This window comes from Phaenicophaeus curvirostris, chromosome 8, assembly GCF_032191515.1.
Source record: "Phaenicophaeus curvirostris isolate KB17595 chromosome 8, BPBGC_Pcur_1.0, whole genome shotgun sequence".
Lineage (NCBI taxonomy): Eukaryota > Metazoa > Chordata > Aves > Cuculiformes > Cuculidae > Phaenicophaeus > Phaenicophaeus curvirostris.
Genome location: NC_091399.1, coordinates 10,761,702 through 10,784,763, shown reverse-complemented (window position 1 = coordinate 10,784,763; position 23,062 = coordinate 10,761,702). Strand labels below are relative to the sequence as shown.

The window sequence follows — 23,062 nt, the reverse complement described above, 5'->3', positions numbered from 1 at the left end:
ACAAATCAAGCTCAGCACAAGCTTCCCCAGTGGGACACTGGTATGAAGCCATACCTGCTTGTCTGGCTGCAGAGAAGTGGCCCCTCTCAAGCTTGAGTGTGTCAGGGATGGTGTCTGCAGGAGCCCTGAAAACGTCCCTGAAGCCCAGCTGTGTTCACATCTCTGTGGCAGAAACCAGGCAGGGCTCTTTGTATGTTACTTCAGGACTAGTGAAAGTGGCAGGAGAAGAAGAAAATAGAGAGATCAGCTGCAGATATGAGTGCTGAGGGGCTGACTGCTCAGCAGCCCCCTGGGTTTTGCACTGCTGCGCCCCTTGTACTTCTGCCTGCATCCCTCGGGGCTGGCAGTGTGATGACTGTGTGGGAAGGGCAGGGAGTCAGAGTGTCTGGGGGCTCTGGCTGCAACTACCTTCTTTATGCTATCCCTGGCTTTAAAGCTTGCCAGAGCTTGAGTGCTGCTATGTGTAATACAGAGAAAAACGCCAGCCGAGGTTAGTCATTTGGGGCTCTTGATGCCGCCTTGCAGCCCTCAGCACCAGCGCTGTGCAGGGGCTGGATGCACTCATCTATAGAGCCTCTGTGCATCTGGAAATGCAGGTCCACGCAATGGATATGGGTGCTCCCATCCACAGCACCCATGGGCTGCTCCTGCAAATGCACAGGATCTCCTGCCCATTACAACACACAGCCCTTGCAAATAGGGTCTGGCTGCTGTTTTTTATAGTTGTAGGAGAAATGTGCAGCAACTGGGAAATATTTCCTGCCCCAGGTGTGTTACTGGGTTATGCCACAAAGATGATACAATTGGAATTAGACATACCTGAAAGCCTCAAGGACTGGGTGGCCGAGGAGGGGAGAGGGTCCAAGGACTGCTTGATTTTTCAGGGTGCAGACCTTTTCTCATCTCACCCAAAAGTAAAAGTTGAAACCTAAGGAAAACCTGTTGTAATAAGTCTTTTTAAATGATTCATTCAAACTGCATCTGGGAACATTTTCTTTGTAAAGAAAAAGAATAAAGGATATAAAGAGAAAACTAAGAGCAAGCTGTTTCTGTCTGCTGTTAAAATAGAGATCGGCACCAAGTCCCAGCAACCTCTCTCGTGCAGGGACTACAGAATGAAATGGTGATGCTGTGGGGAAAATATCTACTGGTACTCGTGAGTGACCAGGGTGAATGTCAGGAGAGTTTACAAAGGTTTCAGATGGACATTTCCGAATATAGAAACTGTTGAGCAGGATACAAGTGGTAATTTAATTGTTGAAGAAGTGGTCAGGGATTAGGGAGTGGTGACCATGACCTAATTACAGTCTGTGTGAGCAAGTAGAGGGCAGCCCCAGCCAGTAATACAGCGACTCGATATTTCCAAAGGGCTAATATAAAGTAGGGGAAATTATGAGCAAAAATGACCAAGTGGAAAAAACAATATGTGACAAATGACTGTAAATGGAAGATTGAAGAACTCTTTAAGAAGTGTTTGAGAAACAGTAAAGGAGACTGTTATTCCAGAAGTTTAAGCTGGCATCTGTTAAAAATAAGAACATAATATTCAGAAAACAAGACAGGGAAAGTTCATAGTGTCCATGAGGGAGATGCTGTAAAGCATCATGCTGATCAACGTGCTTTTATGGACACCAGATCTTGATCTCTGGAGTTCCATCACTAATGGATAAATCTTTGCTGACAAAGCTGATGGTAAAAGCCAAATAAACCGCTATTGTGCACATCCTGATTAGAAAAGGGTGAGCATGTCATCCTAATAAAACTCATGCTTTGCTCCAGCTATTTAAGGGAGCTAATAAGAGGCAGTACCTCTGCCTGTAAATCTTCCCCAAAGCCCTGCTTGCAATAGCTATCATGAAGATAGCTGTTTAGAAGAGTGTTTAGAAGATGTGAACAGGTTAGAAACCCCCAGGAAGAATCAAGAGCTGTGACAAAACCTCATTTTCAGGGGGCATGACTTTGGGAGTGTCTTTGTTGGCCAAAAAAACTCCCACAGGGCTGATGAAGGAAAGCAGACAGGTCAATGATGGCAGTGCCAGATAGGCAACAGAAACCACTTCCTTAACCCAAGCAGTGCTGTGTCTGGAGCATCACCGGTTTCACGCCCCTCCCAGGGGTTTCTAACACCGCAAGATATCTCCTGATATCTTATGGTATGATGGTATGGTATGGTGGGTTGGGATTTCTGACCAAAGTGGCTACTGAGGAAAAGGAAGGCAGATTGGCATGACTAATTTCACCTTGACCTTTAAAAGGTGCCACAGTGAATTCTTAGCCCCTACCCACTCAGCTGATACTGTGGACTGATACCACAGTCCACTCTGAGGACCAGAAAAGCACCGGGGCTCATTGGAAAGAGATAATGCTCAGGGTAAAGGTCACCGCCAGCAATGGAAAATCTCCCGTCATATCAAAAACGGGGCAGCAGCTGACCTTTGGAAACCTATCAGCTCTAGTATGAAATGTGGTGGCTGCCAGCTGAGGGAATGCCAGCTCCAGCTCGCTCGGAGTTCTGCACTGCTGCCCATTGGGGAACTGTGTTGAACACCATGGTGCTGCTGTTAGAAACTGCCATTAAGCCCACAGCTCTTCCTTGGTCACTGTATCTGCTTACAGCTGCCAGCTAGTCTGGCCAGGGCACTGGGCATGCCGTGTTCCCCAAGCACCAAGAAAAGCCCCCAGCACTGTCAGAGGGGCAGGTCCTAATCCTGCCTAGTTTTGCTGTGTCCAGTGCAGCCAGAATTTATCATTGGGTCCTCTTGGAAAAAAACCCTTCTTTTGGCCCAAGGACTGTGACAGCCAGGGAAAAGGACTATGCACAGAGCAGTGAGGAACCAGAGCTGCTGGAGTTGCACCCTGAGGAGGCCATCTGCCGCTCATGCAGCTGCTTCTGTAAAGAAGCTTGCTTGGAAAAATCCCTGCACAGCTCTCTGGGATGAGGCACAGCAGATTTCAGCTTGGTGGCAACACTCCTCTTTTGGGATCTCACCACAAAATCCTGGCTCCACACACATGATAATATTTTTGTTTGTGATTTCACAGCATTTTCACCATTCCCTTCTTTATTTTACTCTGCCAAAAGCAGCGTAAGTAATATAAACTCCTTCCTACTGGCTCAGTGCCTCTGCTGGCAGAAATCCTTGACACACACGAGCCAAAGAGTGGCTATGAGCAAGAAGCATTTCACATGGAGGTGAAATCAACTGTTCATGTGGTTCAGAGACAATGGAGCAATAGTCCACAAACATTTTAGGTGAAATTCCTTTACTTCGATAAATAAATCTGGCTTAGTTACAAAATACTTTATTTCTGGTGTTGACAGAATTATTAAATGGCAATAACTGGGGCACATGTTGAGCAGCAGAACTGGGATGAAAATCTTATCTTTGTAACACGGCTTTTCCCACTGTCATCTGTCATAACACTGCAAGGCTTCCTTTGCTATTTCCAATTATTTTACTAAATCAAAGCATGCAACCAGTTATTCTTGAGGCAAAGACAGTCTTGGTGGAAAATAAGCAATGACACACAAGAACACAGCCCAACAGCAGGTGTAAGTTTTATTACTTGACTGCAGCATTGAGAGCAGCAGCACTGCTCTCCTAATAATTTGTTCCAAGTGGAGGCCAAACCTTTAAATTACAGGCAAAGACTACCAGCTAGAGCCCAGAGACTGCATCTCACCAGTGAGTACGTCCCCATTCCTGCTTGGGTTAGCAGAGGGCCCAGAAGATCCCCATGGTGAAGGGTACATTGCAGAAGGGCAGGGAACAGAAGGACAAGGTTAGTCCTTCCACTGTTGCAACAAACCATCGATAAATACTCAACCAGCTCTGCTTCTGCTGAGTTGCAGTTTTGTACAAACTGTGCTCCATCAATATTATGAACAAGAGAGTCAAAACTGTCACTGTAGACACAGTGAATACCCACAACTCCTCTGCCCAAGAGGCTTCCTTGTCCCACAAGACAACATTAGCTTTTGCTCTTTGAAACCCAGACGAGTTGCTACTCATTTTCTCTTACTCCTAGGTGTTTAATTGGTTCAATCAGTTGTTCCAATGTTTCTTCCGAGATGTTAAACTCTCCAATATAGTTCCCCAATTCCTTCTTTTGGGGTTGTGAGAGCACTTCCCCAGGAAATGGGAACTAAATTGAGGAAAGTGCCAGCAAGAGTTGCCAGGCTCTGGGCAAGGGCCCCCACCCTGTGACTCCCACACACGCCAGGCGCTCCATGCAGGCAGGGGCCATAGCTGGCAGTGAAGATGCTCTTTGCCCCATCCTGCTGGTTGGAGCACAGCAGTCTTGTGGCAGGGTGGGGCTCAGAGCTGCGTCTGAGAGCTGGTACTGTGATGACACTGCAGGACTTCTTCTTGACTGTGAACAACATGCTTCAACCAAGGTTTATAAACACTCAGCTCTTCAGTCTGAGAAAGCCCAGAAATGACACCTAATGTAAGAGAGATTGGATAGTTGTAAAAAAACTCACCCAGTAAGCCATGCTGCCTCCTTACTCCAGTTCCCTTCTGTCCTTGCTGGAATAACATTGAGAGGCATTTTCTTGGAAACATATTGAGATGAACAAGTAACCAGGGTCTGCTACAAAGTGCTCACAGGCTCATGGAGCCCAAAAGACACATCAACCTGCCTGCTTCCACTGGCACTGGGATGGTGTGATGACTGGAAAGGGTCGAGAAAAACCCCAAGAGATTCCAGCTTTGGGGTCCCTGAGGACAAGAGACCAAAATAATTTTGATCAACACAGCAGATTTGGAAATTGCTGGTTGTGTGCAGCAAGCCTGTGACGTGATGGGGTGCCAAGGGCCAGGAAGGTTTCTCTAGGAGGGAGAGCAGGGACTCTGACAAAACATGTCTAAAGCCACCGTATTTGCATGCACTTGGGTTTTCATATGCAAGGCAGGAGAACAAGCGGAAGGCTATTAAAACTGCGAAAGACGGTCTGTGCATAGGTGTTTATGATGCCTCTGAATGAGTTGTCCTCTTTCCTGTTTCGGACGCAATGACAAATACATTACTTGAAATGTAGCTTTCGATCCCCAATGCTACCAGCGTTGTTAACTCAGGCTGAGCGACACTTGCACTGGGGCAGTATAGAAATGACAAGGCAATTTCAGAAATACATACGCACAGCCTCCACTGACATTTTTTTTTTAGGGTCTTAGAAACAAAACCAGTGCAAAGTCCGGGGTTGGAGAGAGAATAGATGGAAGTGGGCAAGAATGCACGTCTGATTCAAAGGCATGTACCCAAAATGTGAGAATTAAGGGATCATACAAGCTCACAGCATCTTATCTTAGCATCCTGATGTTTTTGCAGAAACTAAGTAGCAAATGGCAAAACCATGTTTCCTTTCCCCACATTTCCTTTCCCAGAGGGAGCAGGGTGGGAGCGTGCAAGGTGTAGCAGCCCAGGCTGGCTATGCTTGACAGCTGCTCTGATACACAGCAATGCCTGCCCTTCCAGGGAGGCAGCCGTGGTGTGATAATCGCTCGCCGTTGTTCTGTGATTTCCCACTGTAACACTGACAAGTTTGTTGCTAGGCTGTGCGAGACCTGCAGCTGGCTGCTCTGCAGTCACTCACTGGCAGCTCTTGCTACAGGTAGGAAAGCAGGTATGGGGCAGCCCTGGCCTCACATCCCTCCTATGTGCCTGCCTGCTTCAGCTGCCGTAGCAACTGCACGGTATGGGGGTTCTAGGGACAGTGCCCCAAGACATCCTCACAGCAGGGACTACTAGGCACCAGAAGGTACTGGCTCAAGCATTGCACAGTACAAACAACGCCCCTGAGCCTGTTTCACCTTTCCTGCGGGACCGAGGACAGCTGGGCCCCAGCTTCGCAACCAGTACTGCCATCCATCTGTATTACAGGTGGCTGAGACCTCCGCCCATGGGAAAGGACCGAGAGCTGGATTTGTTTCCCACCAGGAAGCTGCTCTGAAGCCACATGTGAGATTTCCTCATTTCCAGAGTCTCTGGATGGATGCCAGGGCTGCAAGCAGAGTGAATTATTTTCTGCGGACCTTTTAAGCAAGCACCTAGAAATAGTAGGATGCTGGAAATCCATGGGCGTGACTAATCACCTTCTCCACATCCCCCCAGCCTCACCAGGCCTCTACAGCATCCCAAGGTGTTGCTTCACTCTTCAGTAACAGCTGATGCTTGAGTTTGTTGTAGGGTTGCCCATGCTCCCAGGCACTGTGTGACCACGCAGTGTCAAAGTCCTGCCTCCAAATTCACCCTCTAAATCAGAGGGAACTGCTCAGAGGCAGCAAAAAATCTTTCTGCTATTGCTCCAGTCATATTTCTGGACAAGGAAGGAGGGTTAAGGTTGTTTCTGGGGCCTCTCACTTGTCTGAGATTCAGCCCAGGGCTCCAGAGTGCCCTGGTGAATTGCCACCAGTGAAAGCAGGATGAGAATTTCCATGCACTCAAGAGCCAAAGGAAAATACGAAAGATGAATCTTCTTCACTAAGTTTCCATAACTTTTGGGTTGCTCTTGAGATAAACTGAGCATATTCCTGACTCAATCCACAAGCTACCAGCAACTTGAGGTTAATTTTCAAAAACAAAGGTGAGGAAAGTGTGGTGTCCTCACAGCAGGTCACATACCCAGCTGCAGTGCTCCCTGCTTCATCTGGTTTATGTTTATAGGAAACATAGATGGAAAAACACATGAAAGAACATTACTCTTGCTTCCTCTGCATGCACAGTACATGTTTGCTAGGACATGTGCCTTGTGAAAGGTTGAGAGAGCACATTTTGGGGAAGGGAAACTTTCTGACAACTCATCCCTGAAAGAGAGAAAGATGATAACACTCCCAACGGGCTTGATCCTCACCAAGAGGAGGCAGCGCCTGACTTCACTTATGATACACCACTTTACAACAGAAAAAATCTGGCTAAATGGGTGGTGGAAAGAGTAGTGCTGGACTGCCTCAAAAAAGAATGGAAAGCCCGTCACCCAAAATTAGCACAGGATATGTTCCCTGCTGCAGACAACTCCCATTTAGCAGCTCTGTGCATCACAAGCGAGTGTCATAAGAAGACAAGTGAAGAGGAGGTGCTGGTGACCCAAGGCCTGCAGGTTTCCCTGGACTGCAGGTTTCAGAGTGTGCAAAAAGGGATCATCCCTGAGCAGTTCTCCGTTTTCACTCTCTTTGGCTTCATCGAGCATCCCACGGCTTTAAAGCCAGAAGACAAAGGTGAAGAGAAATGTAAAGTGCATATTTTCTCTCCAGTCATTTATGCTGGTCACCTATCCCACATCCCTGCCTGTTTAAACATCTTTACAGAGCAGCAACATACGCTGCTGACAAGGGATGGGGCCAGCCATGTGAACATCCACTTGGGGCTGAACAGAAAAAGGAGAGCTTTTACTGACAAGACTGAGTGAAGACAAGCATTGTCCACTGAACTTGTAGCTATTGCTGGAAACATCACATGTCAGGACATCCACAGCTGAAGCTATGAAAGACATAAACACATCTGCTTTCAAATGCTCTTACTAAAAACTGAACTGGGATGCAATAAGCCAGCCCCCACATTCACATTCAAAAAAAAAAAAAAAGAAAAAAGACAAGAAAGAAAGAAAGAAAGAAAGAAAGGAAGGAAGGGGAAATTCAGATTAGTCACAAAGAAGTTCCCCCGCCTGCTTCACTGTGTGCATAAAGCAGTCTCCTGAAGGTGCTGTCTTCACTTCATCTCTGCTTCTGGGACAGAAGCACAAACTCATCTGCCCCTGCTCCTCCAGGCTTCTGCTGTGCTCCTGGCTCCTTCCCCAGCTGCTGCTGGTGGAGCCCCTGAGATGGAAGAACATCCAGATGTACAGCTGAGAAATCAAGAACAAATGGATCGTGAAAGGGAACGTGCAGAGCATGAATGGGAGAACTGGCAAAGAGGACAGGTTAGGAACACGCTGCACCTTGTGTCTGCAGCTGCTCAGTGGATATTACTGCTTGCCTGCTTGATTTACCTTGGTATAGATTCTCTGCGACCCTCAACGGTAAGAGTTCAACCTGGTTTCTGCTGGCCTGTAAAGCTTTGTATGGGCTTTATTACTTTCATTTTTCTAAGAAAAGAAAAAAGCATTTAGGTTTCTCCCTATTCAAACCACAGATTTTTCATCCTTTCTTTAATGATTGTAATTGTAATGGTTGCCTGCCCTCAAAAGAACATCTAGCATTGCCAGTGCAGGGCATAGGGGCAGGTTGTCTGAAAGGACAACCATTCCAAGAATGCTCTCTGCACTGGTCCAGGAAAGGGAGGTCTGGCCCCGTCCTGCTCCCTCCCCTACTTGCAGTGACTGCTGTGTATTTCCATTTAATTAAATGGGACCATACAGTTGGATGTTTGCTTTCAACAAGTGGAGGAATCAGAACCCAGGTTACTCAAAAACACCTCTTGAACATTTAAGAAGTACTATATGTGCAGGCAGATATTTGAGAAAGCAAGCTAACTTGTGACACCTCTAGCAAGAGCACTGAGACATTTCAGTGCTCTCAGCCTGCACATATACTAGGCTTTAGGAATAGCCATCTAGTCTGCAGAGAACAACCTCTGTGTGTACATGAGTGTACCAGAGTGTGGCCAGAGTTTTGTGGGTGTATAATACCACTGCAAACAATATCTGTCACAGAGAAACTCAAAATGCTTCAGCCAAAATTGCAGCAAATACATATGCCTCTTTCACATGTTTGCGGGCTGGTGGATTGTCAACAACTTTTCACTGCTGCTTATGCACTAGCTGCTTCTCCTCCCACAACTTCTCCAAAAGCTACGTACCACTTTAAAGCTTGTTGTGTTTTGTCTTACCAGAATTCATTCTTTCCTCCCACTTAGACTTGGCAGAGAAGCAAGCCAGGCACATAACCATGCAAGGGAGAGAGGGTCTTGTCCTCTGGGTCCTTTGCTGCTTAATGAAGATTCTTGTGCTCTGCACAAGTTCACTGCCCTGAGTCTCACAGTGATTACTGAATGCAGAATGATGACCCTGATAACATTGAAAGATACCACTTTTCATTTTCATTCAGTTCAGTGTTCTTCTCCTTCCACTAGTTTGGGAGAAATTGCACTGGGAGCCAAACAGTGAAGGGCAAGCTACCACAATGCTTGAGATACAGAAACTTCTCCTGGTTCACACTCTGGCTGTGACTCCTCAGCCTTCAATCTCTCTCTCTTCTGTAAAAATATTAATTCAAAACCTCCTTCTCCAGAGGATGATGGCAGGGGCTGTGAGACTTACAGACCCAAGAGAGGAGTAGCTGAGTACCTGGAGTTTTCCTTCCTCAACGAAAACAATTGAAACAGGGTGCTTGAAGAGTAGCAACTGCAGCAGGTGAAAAGTCTAGACCCTGGAAGTCACCAGAGGACCTTTTTCAGTCTTGGTAACCGGAGGCTTAGAACTGGTTTCTATTATTTTAGGCAAACAACCATGTTGTGCAGGAGCGGTCTTGCAGGCTATACATGGAGGCTTTTCATGTCTTGGGAGGATAACCACAAACTGGCCATATACATGTCTACAGAAGAGATAGAAGTCTTAGCTTGACTTAGCTCTTTGGACTGTTTAGGGAGATAGACTTTATGGAAGTAGGGGCACAGCAGTATCAGAGCAGCAGGCTGCACTAGTCCACGGAAACAACTGAGAGGTTGTCCCTGTTCTTCAGTGAGGAGAACTATTAGACATTCTGGGGGCCTGAAAGGGTCAAAGACAGAATAATGAAAGCCAAGAGCCTGGAGAGCAATATTCTGTCTGGCCTGAAAGGGTCAGGAACAGAATATCATGCCAACAACAAAGCTGCTCCTCCTGACAGGGAGGATGTGGACTATCAGGGCTCTTGGCAACATTCTTAGCTTCTCATCATTCCAGGGCCCGAGTTAAATATATTTCAAGAACACCTGCAGGTCTAAGATAAGACCAGCACAAACAGAAGAATGTGTGAATCCTTGAACAGACACGTAGTCCCTCACTTGTAGAACTTGCAGAACTTGTATTCTCACAGTAAGAATAGCCGTAATATAAACAGTGCACTCAAGCTTGGTAGAAACTGGCAAGCTCTCCCAGGAGAGTATAAAAACTCTGGTTGAGGAATAAAGAATTGCTACTTGCCACCAGAGCAGTAGTCCGTCTAGTCTCTCTAAGACGTCCCTGTGAGCTGGTCTCCGTCACTTCAGCAGAGTCTCCTTCTGCTCTTCAGGGCTGGAGAGCACCATGCTAACTTTAATAGCAAGACAGTAGCTGTGTTTTTTCATAGCAAGATCATCTTTGATTCCTTCCCATTGTCTAGACGGCTCCTGAAAAAAAAACCCTGGACAGTTCTGTGAAAACACAGTGCAAATAGTGTCATGATATGTGCTCAGGAAAGCCAGCATCTGCAGCCCAGATTGTGCTTAACAACAAAGGGCAGAGATCTGATTTCTGTCATGATGCTGCCTAGCATATATCTTATATATATATAAGATAGCATATATCTAGGCAATATCTTGCCTAGAGAGCAAGCCTCTGCTGTGATTTCCAAATAAGCAAGGTAATAATAAAAAAAAAAAATAGCACTGATAGTCTGCTTTCTCATCTGCAAGACCTGGGAGTTCCCATCTCTGCTGGAATTACCTGCTCTTGTCACAGCAGCTGGGATCTGGCCATGGTGTGATCCAAGGATGTGAAACCCCTTCAATGGAAAATTCATGAGGGGTAAAAGCCTTGGGCAGCTGTTGGGAACTCAAAAGCTTCTAATGAGCTGTTTCAGGATGGATCTGCCTGAATAGGGCAGGAAGAGCAATCATGCAGAGGTTTAACATAGGTAAGGAAGATATGGCCATAATCTTAATATCTCCTGATGTGGAGAAGGTACAACCCACTTCCAGTGCACAGTCATCTGCAATCTGTATGACACAGGGAGTCAGGCACATGATCGCAACCATCCTTTCAAACAGCACACATTGCTATGGTTCCCTAAGATTTGCATGTTATGCAGTACAAAACTATTCCTGAAGCTTCTGCCGTGTTGCATGACTCTAGACACAATGTCCCAGATAAGAGGAAATCTCATGTTTGGGGATCAAGAATGGGCAAAAATTATGTGGAAACTCTGTGTGGAAATGATACGGGGAAATCCAAAGCAGTCAGTAAGGAGCAATTCTCAGACCTCAGCCCTCCTGGCATCCTTTCCCACACACCATAAGAAGGCAGAACAGAGAAAGAGGGGTGACCAACTTTTTCACTAGCTCATGAATGCCCTTCCAGTCCTACAGTACCTGCTCTCCTCAGAAGTTACTAGTAGATAGTTGCAAAGTGCTTTGGGGTCATGCAATAACTGGTAGAGATATGTAACACAGGCAATGTGCATACGCGAAAAGGGGACAGATATGAATCACAGAATAACCAGGTTGGAAGAGACCCACCGGATCATCGAGTCCAACCGTTCCTATCAAACAAACCATGCTTACAATTGTTGCAAGTTTGTCACCCAATCTGTCTGTGTTTAATACACCCTGCCCACCAGTGGCCAGATCAGGCAGAGTGTGGTGGATGTTTGACCCCAGAAGCTCAGTGATCCTGTACTTAACTATCATCTTGTTGGGAAACAACTTGGAAATTCCAGCTACCTGGAAACCCCAGCTGCCTGAGCCAAAGAGTGAAGTGCTTGTGCCTAGAAAAAGAGTAAGCCTAAGACTTGAGCTGCTGAGGCAGTGTACAAGATCAGTAATATCAGGGAAGATAGTTCCACCAGAGCCAGTGTGCAGTAAAAGCTCATATTTGGTAGTCAAATCCAGCCTTTTCAGTGGTGCAAGTGGCAGACCATCAGCTGTGGCAGCACTAGAGGGTGCCAGAGCAGACCTTTACTACCAGCAGCACACACTTGACCCTACTGCACAGACCACACAAGGCATCTGGGCTTCAACTCCCTTCCTCTGCTGTTTGCCTTCACCAGGACGCAGCATGGAGCTTGCAGATTTGTATGTCTGTGCTTACTCTCTACTCTGTCCCAGCACTTTACCTGGGCTCAGAGTCAGGGAGCTGCTCTGTCCCTGTAACGTGAGGCCACATACATGAAAGTCCGCCCAACACAGATCTCATCAGCCCACCTTCTCCCTTAGGAAACCTATGACATAGGTAAAGAGAAGAACACGAGCAAGGCTAACCTTTCACTCTTTAATCAGGCAAAACACTAAAGACTTGTGGTTGTGAAGAGACTGCAGATTTGGGCCTCATGTGGTTAAGATGAGAGATGGGTTTGAGATCCATAGTTCAGATTTAAAAATCTAAATACAGAAGCTTAGAGTTCTGCGCATCTGATCAGTACAATACACACTTCTGTACTTGCATTCACTTTTCCTGTTACACTCGTAAAATGCAAATCAGTTTTAAAGTTGTCTTAATGCACTTCTATGGGAGCCCTTGGTAGACGTGTATCCAGGAACAGCCTGACCCACAGTGCAAGGAGCCACAAAGCCAGACCCACCCTAAGCACACTGCAGGAGGAGAGTGTGACAGTGGGGGTACGGCTGGGTCCCAGCTTGGCAAACAGTCACCCCTGGCTGTATAAGTCAGGCTCAAGGGGGCTGTGCAGAAGAGGCTCTGCACCCCAAGGTCCTTCGTTACTGTTTGGTCTGACTTGATTATGTTCATTGGATTGTTTTTTGGAACAGGTCCAACACCACCTGGTGTGCTCTGTCTGGAGGGCTCCAGCAGCAGGCTGGAAGTCAAACTGGCTAGGAACCATGCTAAATTCACGCTTTACAACAATTTGATGTAAAAGCAAACAAAAAGCTTAGCTGGCTAGGAGCAACTGTGCCAGCTAGGGCTGCCTGCAGTGCTTTTAGAGCTGTGGTCCTGGTCCAGATCAGGTGGAGAAACGAAAGCTGTAGCAGCAGAGAGAAGCCTGCACATTGCATTAACAAGGATTTATCTTCTGTTTTTTCAGCCTCAGAGTGATGGAGTGCCATGGACCCACATCCGGTACACAGGTGGGTGGGCACTGGGGCAAGGGGGCTCCCAGGGAAGGGTCTTAGGGCTGTGCAGCACTGCCCCAGTTACATTAATGGCTTCTGGCTCCCCAGAGCCTTTCCCTCAGGGGTTCCCGTGACGTTGGTACCCATGGAAGTTTCCCCCAGTGCATGGCAGTGGCTCCCAGCTTCCCTAAGTTGCATCTCCCAGCACTCCAGCACCCAAGAGGGCTCACCGACCCACGGTCCTTGGGGACCATCACGGTAGCCAGTGGCCCTGAAACACTGGAGGCTGTAAACTACTTCGTGTTATACCAATGGCTATTTCTTCTGATGAAGAAAGTTGCTAGGAGAACTGTCTGGGGGAAGAGAGGCCAAATCTGACCCAGTGCTGCAAGTTGCCAAAACCAAAAGGGATTTCCCGGAGCAGAATAAAAAACTAAAAATCTGAGTAGATTTCTGTAACACTTACCTACTTACTAATCCAAGCTTTCACTCTGCAAAAACCCAAGAAAAGTAAGTTTGAGAAATTACTGAGCATACATGGTGTGCTTTTGGGGTCTTCCTGAAACAAGACAATGATTCCCTGATTTATGTGAGTGATTTCACAGAATCATAGAATAACCAGGTTGGAAGAGGCCCACCGGATCATCGAGTCCAACCATTCCTATCAAACACTAAACCATGCCCCTTAGCACCTCGTCCACCCGAGCCTTAAACACCTCCAGGGAAGGTGACTCAACCACCTCCCTGGGCAGCCTGTTCCAGTGCCCAATGACCCTTTCTGTGAAAAATTTTTTCCTAATGTCCAGCCTAAACCTCCCCTGGTGGAGCTTGAGGCCATTCATAGAATCACAGAATCACAGAATAACCAGGTTGGAAGAGACCCACCGGATCATCGAGTCCAACCGTTCCCATCAAACACTAAACCATATCCCTCAGCACCTCATCCACCCGTGCCTTAAACACCTCCAGGGAAGGTGACTCAACCACCTCCCTGGGCAGCCTGTTCCAGTGCCCAATGACCCTTTCTGTAAAGAATTTTTTCCTAACGTCCAGCCTAAACCTCCCCTGGTGGAGCTTGAGGCCATTCCCTCTTGTCCTGCCCCCTGTCACTTGGAAGAAGAGGCCAGCACCCTCCTCTCTACAACCTCCTTTCAGGTAGTTGTAAAGAGCAACGAGGTCACCCCTCAGCCTCCTCTTCTCCAGGCTAAACAACCCCAGCTCTCTCAGCCGCTCCTCATAAGGCCCGTTCTCCAGCCCCTTCACCAGCTTTGTTGCTCTTCTCTGGACTCGCTCCAGAGCCTCAACATCCTTCTTATGGTGAGGGGCCCAGAACTGACCCCAGGATTCAAGGAGTGGTCTCACCAGTGCCGAGTACAGAGGGAGAATAACCTCCCTGGACCTGCTGGCCACGCTGTTTCTGATACAAGCCAAGATGCCATTGGCCTTCTTGGCCACCTGGGCACACTGCTGGCTCATGTTCAGTCCCTGTCAACCAACACCCTCAGGTCTTTCTCCTCCAGGCAGCTTTCTAGCCAGACTTCTCCCAGTCTGTAGCACTGCACAGGGTTGTTGTGCCCCAAGTGCAGGACCCGGCATTTGGCCTTGTTAAACCTCATGCCATTGGACTCTGCCCAGTGGTCCAGCCTGTTCAGATCCCTTTGCAGAGCCTCCCTACCCTCCAGCAGATCGACACTTCCACCCAGCTTAGTGTCGTCCGCAAACTTGCTAAGGGTGCACTCGATGCCTTCATCCAGATCATTGATGAAGACATTGAACAGGGCTGGACCCAGCACTGAGCCCTGGGGAACCCCACTTGTCACTGGCCTCCAGCGGGATTTCACACCATTTCCCACCACTCTCTGGGCCCGGCCATCCAACCAGTTTTCCACCCAGGAGAGTGTGTGCCTGTCCAGAGGCTGACAGTTTCTCAAGCAGAATGCTGTGAGAAACTGTGTCAAAGGCTTTACTGAAGTCCAGGAAGACCACATCCACAGCCTTTCCCTTTCATGGGGAAGAGTGAGCAAGCACACAGATGGCAGCAGAAAGAGCACTGCCTGACTACGCTGGATGTTTTGTCTGATGATGTACCTCAATGATAGAAGCAAGTAGTAAAGTTTTTAAATCTTACTAAAAATATTGTTGACAGTTTTACTTTCAGTTAATATCATAAGTTAGTGATGAGTCTCACCCAATAGAAACCAATGTTCCTAGAGAAAAAGCCTGAGAAATTTGGCCTCAGCACAGAGGTGCTTTGTTTTCTGCAAGGAGACCATCTGTTGATGTCCCCAGCGTTTCAGCTGGTGTGCTGAAAACCCAGGAGCACAGCAGGGAAACACTTCCAGCACAGCCTTGGGAACTGTTACTGGTCATTCCAAGAGAAGATCTTTCATGCTAATTTCTGGTTTAGTTTCTCCTGACTCTGCTCTGTATTCATTTGTTTCTTCCATTTCTGTCTCTATGTTGCTCTTTTATCCCGCCTTCTGTTTAAAAAAACCCCAAAAGACAAGTATTTATGTCACCAGCATCTCCACAGAAAGCACTTTTTCTCTTCCTTCCAGCTCTGAACTTTTTTATTTTATTTTTTACTGCCTTTATTTCCCTGAAAAGGAACCTGTGCTTCCTAAACTTACAGGGATGTTTTACTTACATGTCTGTATTTTAAGTAAGACATACAGTTAATAAATAATGCATACATAGAAACTTGGGGGAATAATTCATATAAACTGAAACTGTAGTCCAAAAGGCACAGTTTGCTCAGGAATGGGAACCTGGCGATTTCCACTGTAGATGATGCCTCAGACTAGGAGAAGCCTGTCTAGAAAGCTGCCTGGAGGAGAAAGACCTGAGGGTGTTGGTTGACAGCCGACTGAACATGAGCCAGCAGTGTGCCCAGGTGGCCAAGAAGGCCAATGGCATCTTGGCTTGTATCAGAAACAGCGTGGCCAGCAGGTCCAGGGAGGTTATTCTCCCTCTGTACTCGGCACTGGTGAGACCACTCCTTGAATCCTGGGGTCAGTTCTGGGCCCCTCACCACAAGAAGGATGTTGAGGCTCTGGAGTGAGTCCAGAGAAGAGCAACAAAGCTGGGGAGGGGGCTGGAGAACAGGCCTTATGAGGAATGGCTGAGAGAGCTGGACTTGTTTAGCCTGGAGAAGAGGAGGCTGAGGGGTGACCTCGTTGCTCTTTACAACTACCTGAAAGGAGGTTGTAGAGAGGAGGGTGCTGGCCTCTTCTTCCAAGTGACAGGGGGCAGGACAAGAGGGAATGGCCTCAAGCTCCACCAGGGGAGGTTTAGGCTGGACATTAGGAAAAAATTTTTCACAGAAAGGGTCATTGGGCACTGGAACAGGCTGCCCAGGGAGGTGGTTGAGTCACCTTCCCTGGAGGTGTTTAAGGGACGGGTGGACGAGGTGCTAAGGAGCATGGTTTAGTGTTTGATACAAATGGTTGGACTCGATGATCCGGTGGGTCTCTTCCAACCTGGTTATTCTATGATTATTCTAACTATAGTCTGCCCTATTCTCTAGTCCTCTCTTCCTCTCCTATGTTTTTCCTCTTTTCCTGCAGTCAGTCCATATAAAACAGCCCATTTCTGAGAAGATATTTTTGATCATAGGATCATCTTTGCTTTCTTCCATTCCAGGTATAAGCATCAAAGGAGTAGCCATGAATCTCACTGCTGAAGTAGGCTCCATTCAGATCAGAAATCGTTCCATCATGATCACCTGCGATGGCCTCTACCTAGTGTCTTTGAAGGGTTTTGTCCTTTTCCCTGACCCAGGGAAGAAGGACTCTCTGAAGATGACACTGTGGAAGACAGACAAGACAGACAGCTGGGACCTCTGGAAGCAAACTGTACAGGACAGCAACAATGCAGTAGATGTCACGACAGTGCTCTACTTGTTTGCTCAAGATAAGATCACTCTGGGGACTAGCTCCAATGCCAGTATCAGGGATTTGTCTCTTAGCTTTGTGTTACTACATCCCTTCACTTGCTCACTGTAGAAGATGACATATGAAATGGACATGTAAATTATAGCCTTTCCTACTGATCCATCTGCCTATGGGAGGCTTGTTCTGCCAGGCTGTACTTGTACAGGCAGACTGCTCTCAACTCTCTCCTTGGGGCTGCAGAAAGCCTCAGATGGAGCACAGATAAATCACAGTGCAAACAGGCTTTATATAGTGCATACCAAGTTCCTGTCTTTGGAGCTCTGCACAGCTGTTTTGTTATCTAGGACGGATCTTTGTAACATTGGAGAACGGGATGTATGGAGCCCTTGAGAAGAATAGAAATGAAAGTCAAAGAAAGTCACCTAAGCTTAGCTTATGTCCAGAGAAAACCTGAGTTTCTCTATTTACTTTACATTATCTGTATATAGCAGAAATGCACTGTATATTTGCTAAATTAAAAGTCTAGTAAATCAGGAAGATACTGCCGGTGTCTTGAAGCCATTTGGAGAGGAGGAGAAGATGTGCTCAATAGTCCTTTGCCTGGCAAGGCAAGAGACGAGGAAGCAGAGGCAAGGGTCTTCCTTTGCAGTGATGCTGACAAACGCTCTCTGACAGGTAAAAGCCGCAGAAGGAAGGTGATTTTTTGAAATGGGCTAAGAGGATTGCACTAGACAGAAGAAGTGCAGGCCCTGCAGAGACAATGAGTTTTTTAGGAGCAGCTTTCAGGAGCAGAGACCCACTGGCTTTTTCCAGCTGTCTGCAGACTACTCCTGAGCTGAGTGAGTATCTGGTGGAACATTTATATCTTAACATCTGCTGTTGATGGCGTTGTCAGGCAATCTCTTTCAAGCACACATACACAGACTGGCCTAATCAAAAAATGATCCAGGCATACAAAAATTCAGAAAAATGTGAAGACTCTGGACTTCATGGGTTTTCTCTAATGGACCCAGTGAAATATGCAGGTCTGCACATCCATTACTCTGGGAGGATTCAGATGGTTCCCATGAACCTTGCAGTAGACCTTATCATACAGGTATGCACCACAGAGAGTTTCACAGGTACAACCTCCATGCTGTCCTTGTGCACCCACGCACACCCTGCCTGGCTCCTGCTGGAGTCAGAAAAAGACTGCTCTCAGCAATTCTCAGCTGTGCACCACTCTTCTCATTATGACTTGTGGCTGCTGAGGACAAGTCCTGCCCTGCCCATGTTGCAGGCTGTGTGTGACCTGAGTACAAGCAGTGACTGTTGTATTTTTGGTTGAAGTGGGACAGAATTCAATGGCAAGTCAGCTACCTGGCTCCCGAGGAACTCCAGCAATCTTGTGACATCTCACTGCTGGCTGCACTCTCCAAAGTCCTTTGTTAGAAGTATTTATGTATTTATACTGTAGACATAGAAATGTTACTTCAGATTTCTTAGAACCACTGGGAGGGATTCAGATTTTAGGGTGTAAGCACTAAGCTCCTTTTGTTGATGCTCCCAATGCCCTGGAGTGTTCCTGCTTCATGGGTACTGTGCTGCCACCCACCTTGGCTCCCTGTTTGACTTACTCCTGGCTGAGCACCCCTGCGAGCTCAGGTGCCAAAGACAGCTAATGAAATCCTCCAGGCCTTGATGAGCTTTTCCATATACTTTACACTGCTGTTGGCAGGTTTTATGAACTTCCCTTCCTGGGGCCAGGCCACAGCCCCAGAGGAAACCTCTGTGGCCAAAGCAGTTATTCATGCAGTGCTGAGAAGCAGCTTTTTCTCATCTCGGGACTGAGAAGCTGTGGACTGATTTGCACCAGCAGGACGCTCTTCCCCAGCTGCAGGGAGAATTTTTGACTCTTACTCTGCCTGCTCTGCCCACTGTGGGGATCAAGGGCAGCTATGCTCTGCCCCTAGGCTGGGGATGTCATGCTCCTCAGTTGAGGTGAGAGTGTTTCCCTTCTTAAAAGCTAATAAAACTTTCCTTTATAGCATTCAGACTTGCAGTGTCCCTTGTGGGGGGCAGACGGGTGAATTATACATTCACACTTTGAGCAGACATTTCCACTGGTATGAAAGTGATACGAAATTTTCATGTTTTTCACAGCTTGGCTTCAGTTTCAGCTCTCCCCAAGTGTAAACAGGGCATGAGCTTCCCAACATGGGCTAACACAGACAAGGCAGGCCGTGTCAGTGGTGTGGACAACTATCCAAGAAAGATTAAGCCTAAACACAAATGGATTTGTACCTCAGAAAGATGCACCCTTTCTTCTTGTTTGGAGTGGGAAAGGGCATTTCATACACTGATTCCTCTGCACTTTCAGGCTGAGCTAGGCTGCCTTACATGTATACATACATGTACACATACTTGTCTGGAAATTAAAGTTGAACCATTCCTGAGATTAATTACTCGAGGGACTGACTATGCTCACCCGTTAAGTTTCTATACCATGAGCTTCTGTTTGCACGTGGTGACCCCTTCTACCACAAGGAAGAGCCTCTTTGATGTGAGAAGCATTCATTTTTGTTGTTGGGTTTGTTAAGGCCTTGTAGGAGCTTGTAGATGGTGCTAAAGTCACCTCTTACAGTTCTGTTCAGCCAGGTCAGTGTGCTGAGGTTTCAGGTCACCCTTTGAAGCCCACTGCAACTGGAGGTGTTGAAATGCAAGGCTGGACTAGGAAGTTTCTGGTGGCAAGCCCTAACTCTGGATGGACAGTGCATTTCCCTTTCCACACTTGCTGTAACTGAAATAGGACCTCATGGTCTGTCCCTTACAAGGCTTTCCATGATATCCATTTCATAGAACACAGTCATCAACCAGGGTTTACTGACTCCTCCACTGGTGCTGTCTGATGTGTTTAACACATGCTACTGCATGAACTACAGAGGTGGTCATTGTGTATTCCTTCCCTTCTCTGTCTTCTTTCTTACCTCCCCACTCATGTAAAGCAAGGCACAGGGTGACAAAACTGATGTAAGAGCCTTGGTCACCCCTGGGGAAGGAGCTAGACTCACTGCACTTATCAGAGCTATGGTACTCTTGCTCTCCAGATGAGAAGAAACTACTTATGGCAGTGCAAAGCAGAATGGGATGGGAGCTTCTTTTTACACAAGTACAAGAAACATTAGGAAACATTTAATTTAAACTCCATTTACATCCATTCAAAAGCAATCTTTTTTCTACCACAAATGGCTACTAGTAATGGCAGATAATGAGCCAGTGGTTTTTAGATACCACTTACAGTTCATCAGCCTGCATGAGTCAAAGCTATTGCCTGTCCACATCACTTGTGAGAAAGCTGGAGTGTGTGTGGCAAAGTGCAATTGATCCCACTGCTGTAACACTATCACTGTCCAGATTAGGCAGCAAAACCCACAGGAATTTAGTTTCCATATTCAAGCATCAAAATGGGCAAGTATGACAGAAAATCCAACCACCTCCTGTAGTAACTTGTTGGGAAGGTTTGACTTATTAGACTTTTCTCAGCAACATCCATAAGTTCAGTCAGTAGAGCTGACAGCTGGTTACTGTTTTCCAAGCAACCTGCCCCAGCCCTGAGGATGCTTGCTTCCAGCTACATGGTAGTCCACCAAGGAGACCAAACTGAGTAATGCTCTCTGAGGATGGGAGAGAGGGACTTGGTCCCAGACCAGATGAAGACAGTGGCAAGAGAGCTGCAGAAGGATTTATCATTTGTCATTTGCAACCTTGCATGCCCTAAGGACAGGGAGCATCAGAGTGCTTATTTTCTTGGTTCTCTAAGCTGATCAGGAAGGCTGTAAAGGGCTAGCAACTCAGACAAGCAAAGCAGAGGCTAAAGGCATATCTCCCCATTAAGATGCCAAGCAGCAAACTTGCTAGCAGCTGCTGAGCATCCCAGGGCAAAACATACCATGGCAGCACCCCACATGCTGTGCCATCAGGGGCTCATTGTACCACAAAGCAGGAACTTGAGAACTAGAAATCCCACAGGCCAAAGTGGTGTGGTTGGCAGATGTGTCCCAGAGGAGCTGAGCACATGGAAGGGCACTGGTCAGAAAGCCCAGGCAAGCACAGGGAAGGAGAGCTCAGGAGAGACATGATGTTGGTAACAGGTCCATGGATTGTGCTTAGGACTTTGGGACCACAGTGTAGGACAGATGGAGAAGAAGACTAACGGAGTGTTTCTCCTGTGAGCCTATGCTCAGTGAACCACACTTTTGAAAACACCTAAATGCAGCTGCTGTTTCCTCAAACACCCGTTTCCATCGCCTAATGTAAAGCTTTGCACAATTACTTTTAAATATGACAGCTGGAACCAACCCTCCCATAATACTGCTCACCCCTTAACAAGGCAAGGCTGTCTCAAGGAGATTACAAGCTGTAGCTGCTCAAAGCACAAACATGCTCCTGTTCCTGCGCTTGTACTTTCTTTCGCCTCTGCAATTTGCTGGGGTTGGCAGCTCATGCTGCTCTTTGGTAGTCAGCCAAGGCACCAGGATGTAGAGCTGGGCCTCTGGCTGGGTAGACCACTGGTGTCCAGGGAGTAAACAGGAAAAGGTTTGGGGAAAGACAAATCTTGATCTGGGCACAAATGTACTTTCCTAATAATTGGTTTCATTGTTTGCTTTAAGGCAAAACTCACACCTATTTCCTGCAATCCAGAGACCAGCTTGATTTATTTAAGAAGAAAAGATTGGTGTTGAATACACCTCCAAGAATAAACAAACATTCAACCCAGCATAGGATCTGGTTCATAAAGTATACAGCAGCCTTACGATTTCATCACCAAGTAGAACCTGAGACAAGATATCACTGGTGTCATCTCATGGAGTTCAAAGCACTCCCGCTCCTTTGCCTTGCTTTGCTAATGTAAAGTTTCTATTACTGCCAATGTCTGCATATTGGGCTACCTGTCACCAGCACAGAAAGTCAGCAGGCTGCATATATTCACTGGGGACAAAGAGATGAGATTTGGTTTCAGACATTCAGGAGGGTTATGTGCGTGCAGCATTTTGAAGCATGGGTTGATCTGCTTCTCTCTTCAATGCTTCCCACAAGGCCCACAGCACATGAACACATCTGCCAACAAGAAAATTTCTTTAATGTTTCATATGTTCCACTCCTGACAATGTGAAGGACAACTGGTGGCTCCTCACTAGCTCTGAAAAGCCTCCAGACCAGATTATACATGGTCTCCAGCAGTATCCAGCCTTTGCAAGAAAAGATTTGCTCCAGTGTGCATGAGAAAAGATCTCTGCATTCCAGTTTGCTGCAGTAACTCGAGTCATCTTCTAGGTGTGCCTGGAGTAATGCTTAATTTGTTAGAAATGGATTCAGATTCGTACTTCCCAGCCTTGAAAGAAATGCCATTCCAGATATTGGTTGCTCATAAGGGGAAGATGTGGCAGGAAGCAGCAGACAGCTTGCAAGATCTATGAATGAATCTGGAAGGAGAGTGGAGGGAAATGCCTTGCAGTGCCAAGGGCCACAGGCACCTCAGGGACTCTGCCCTGCGAGGCTTTAGGGATGGATGTCCCATCAGTGACCAGGCTCCTATAGGCCAGGACAATATCAGCATCAGTTGATCAGCATCATGAGGCCAAGTGCTAGTTCATACAGTATCAGAAGTGACTGTATTACAAATTACTACACATCATACCAAAGGCTGTAAAATGACATAGTTTTAAATAAGAGTCATTTTGATTAAAAAACAAGTTAGATTAGACAAAAGATATAGTCATAAGTTACATAATCATAAGGAAAGAACACAGTTCTCTCTTAAGTAATGAAAGATGCCCAGATGATAATCTGTTGAGGGTCATGTGCATAAGCGCATAGATTGATGTGCTTTGCTCAGCAGTGATGCATATCAGGTATCTCACTTCTTGCATACCTTTTCCTTGGGCCTAAGACTGTACTATGCTCCTACATGGAGATTTTTATAATTCTGGCTTTATAATTCTGTAGCATACCTCTGAAAGAGTGGTTTTTGCCTATGCTGGCTCTCTCCTTGAGAGACCAGAACTATCTGGTTGCTGGGGCTCCACTGGTACATGAGAGCAACATGGTTTGCTTCTTGCCCTATTTCGCACACTCTGTTCCAGACTGAGCATAACTAGTCAGATCCTGGGGTCTGAATCTTTGTTTTCCTCCTTTTCCTCGTGATCATGATCATCAACAGCATG

At 46.8% G+C, this 23,062-nt stretch overlaps 1 protein-coding gene across 2 annotated transcripts; it reads left to right on the top strand.

Annotated features, from left to right (window-relative positions):
* Nucleotides 1–7,328: 7,328 nt before the first annotated feature.
* On the top strand, nt 7,329–18,850 carry TNFSF4 (TNF superfamily member 4). 2 transcript variants are annotated; one of them, XM_069862413.1, is made up of 3 exons: nt 7,329–8,020; nt 12,945–12,981; nt 16,609–18,850. In XM_069862413.1, the coding sequence occupies exons 1-3, from the start codon at nt 7,823–7,825 to the stop codon at nt 16,968–16,970; spliced, it is 597 nt and encodes a 198-aa protein (XP_069718514.1). In that variant the 5' UTR covers nt 7,329–7,822; the 3' UTR covers nt 16,971–18,850. The 2 variants fall into 2 exon arrangements, with proteins under 2 accessions (XP_069718514.1, XP_069718513.1); XM_069862412.1 differs by having other exon boundaries at nt 12,939–12,981.
* Nucleotides 18,851–23,062: the final 4,212 nt, after the last annotated feature.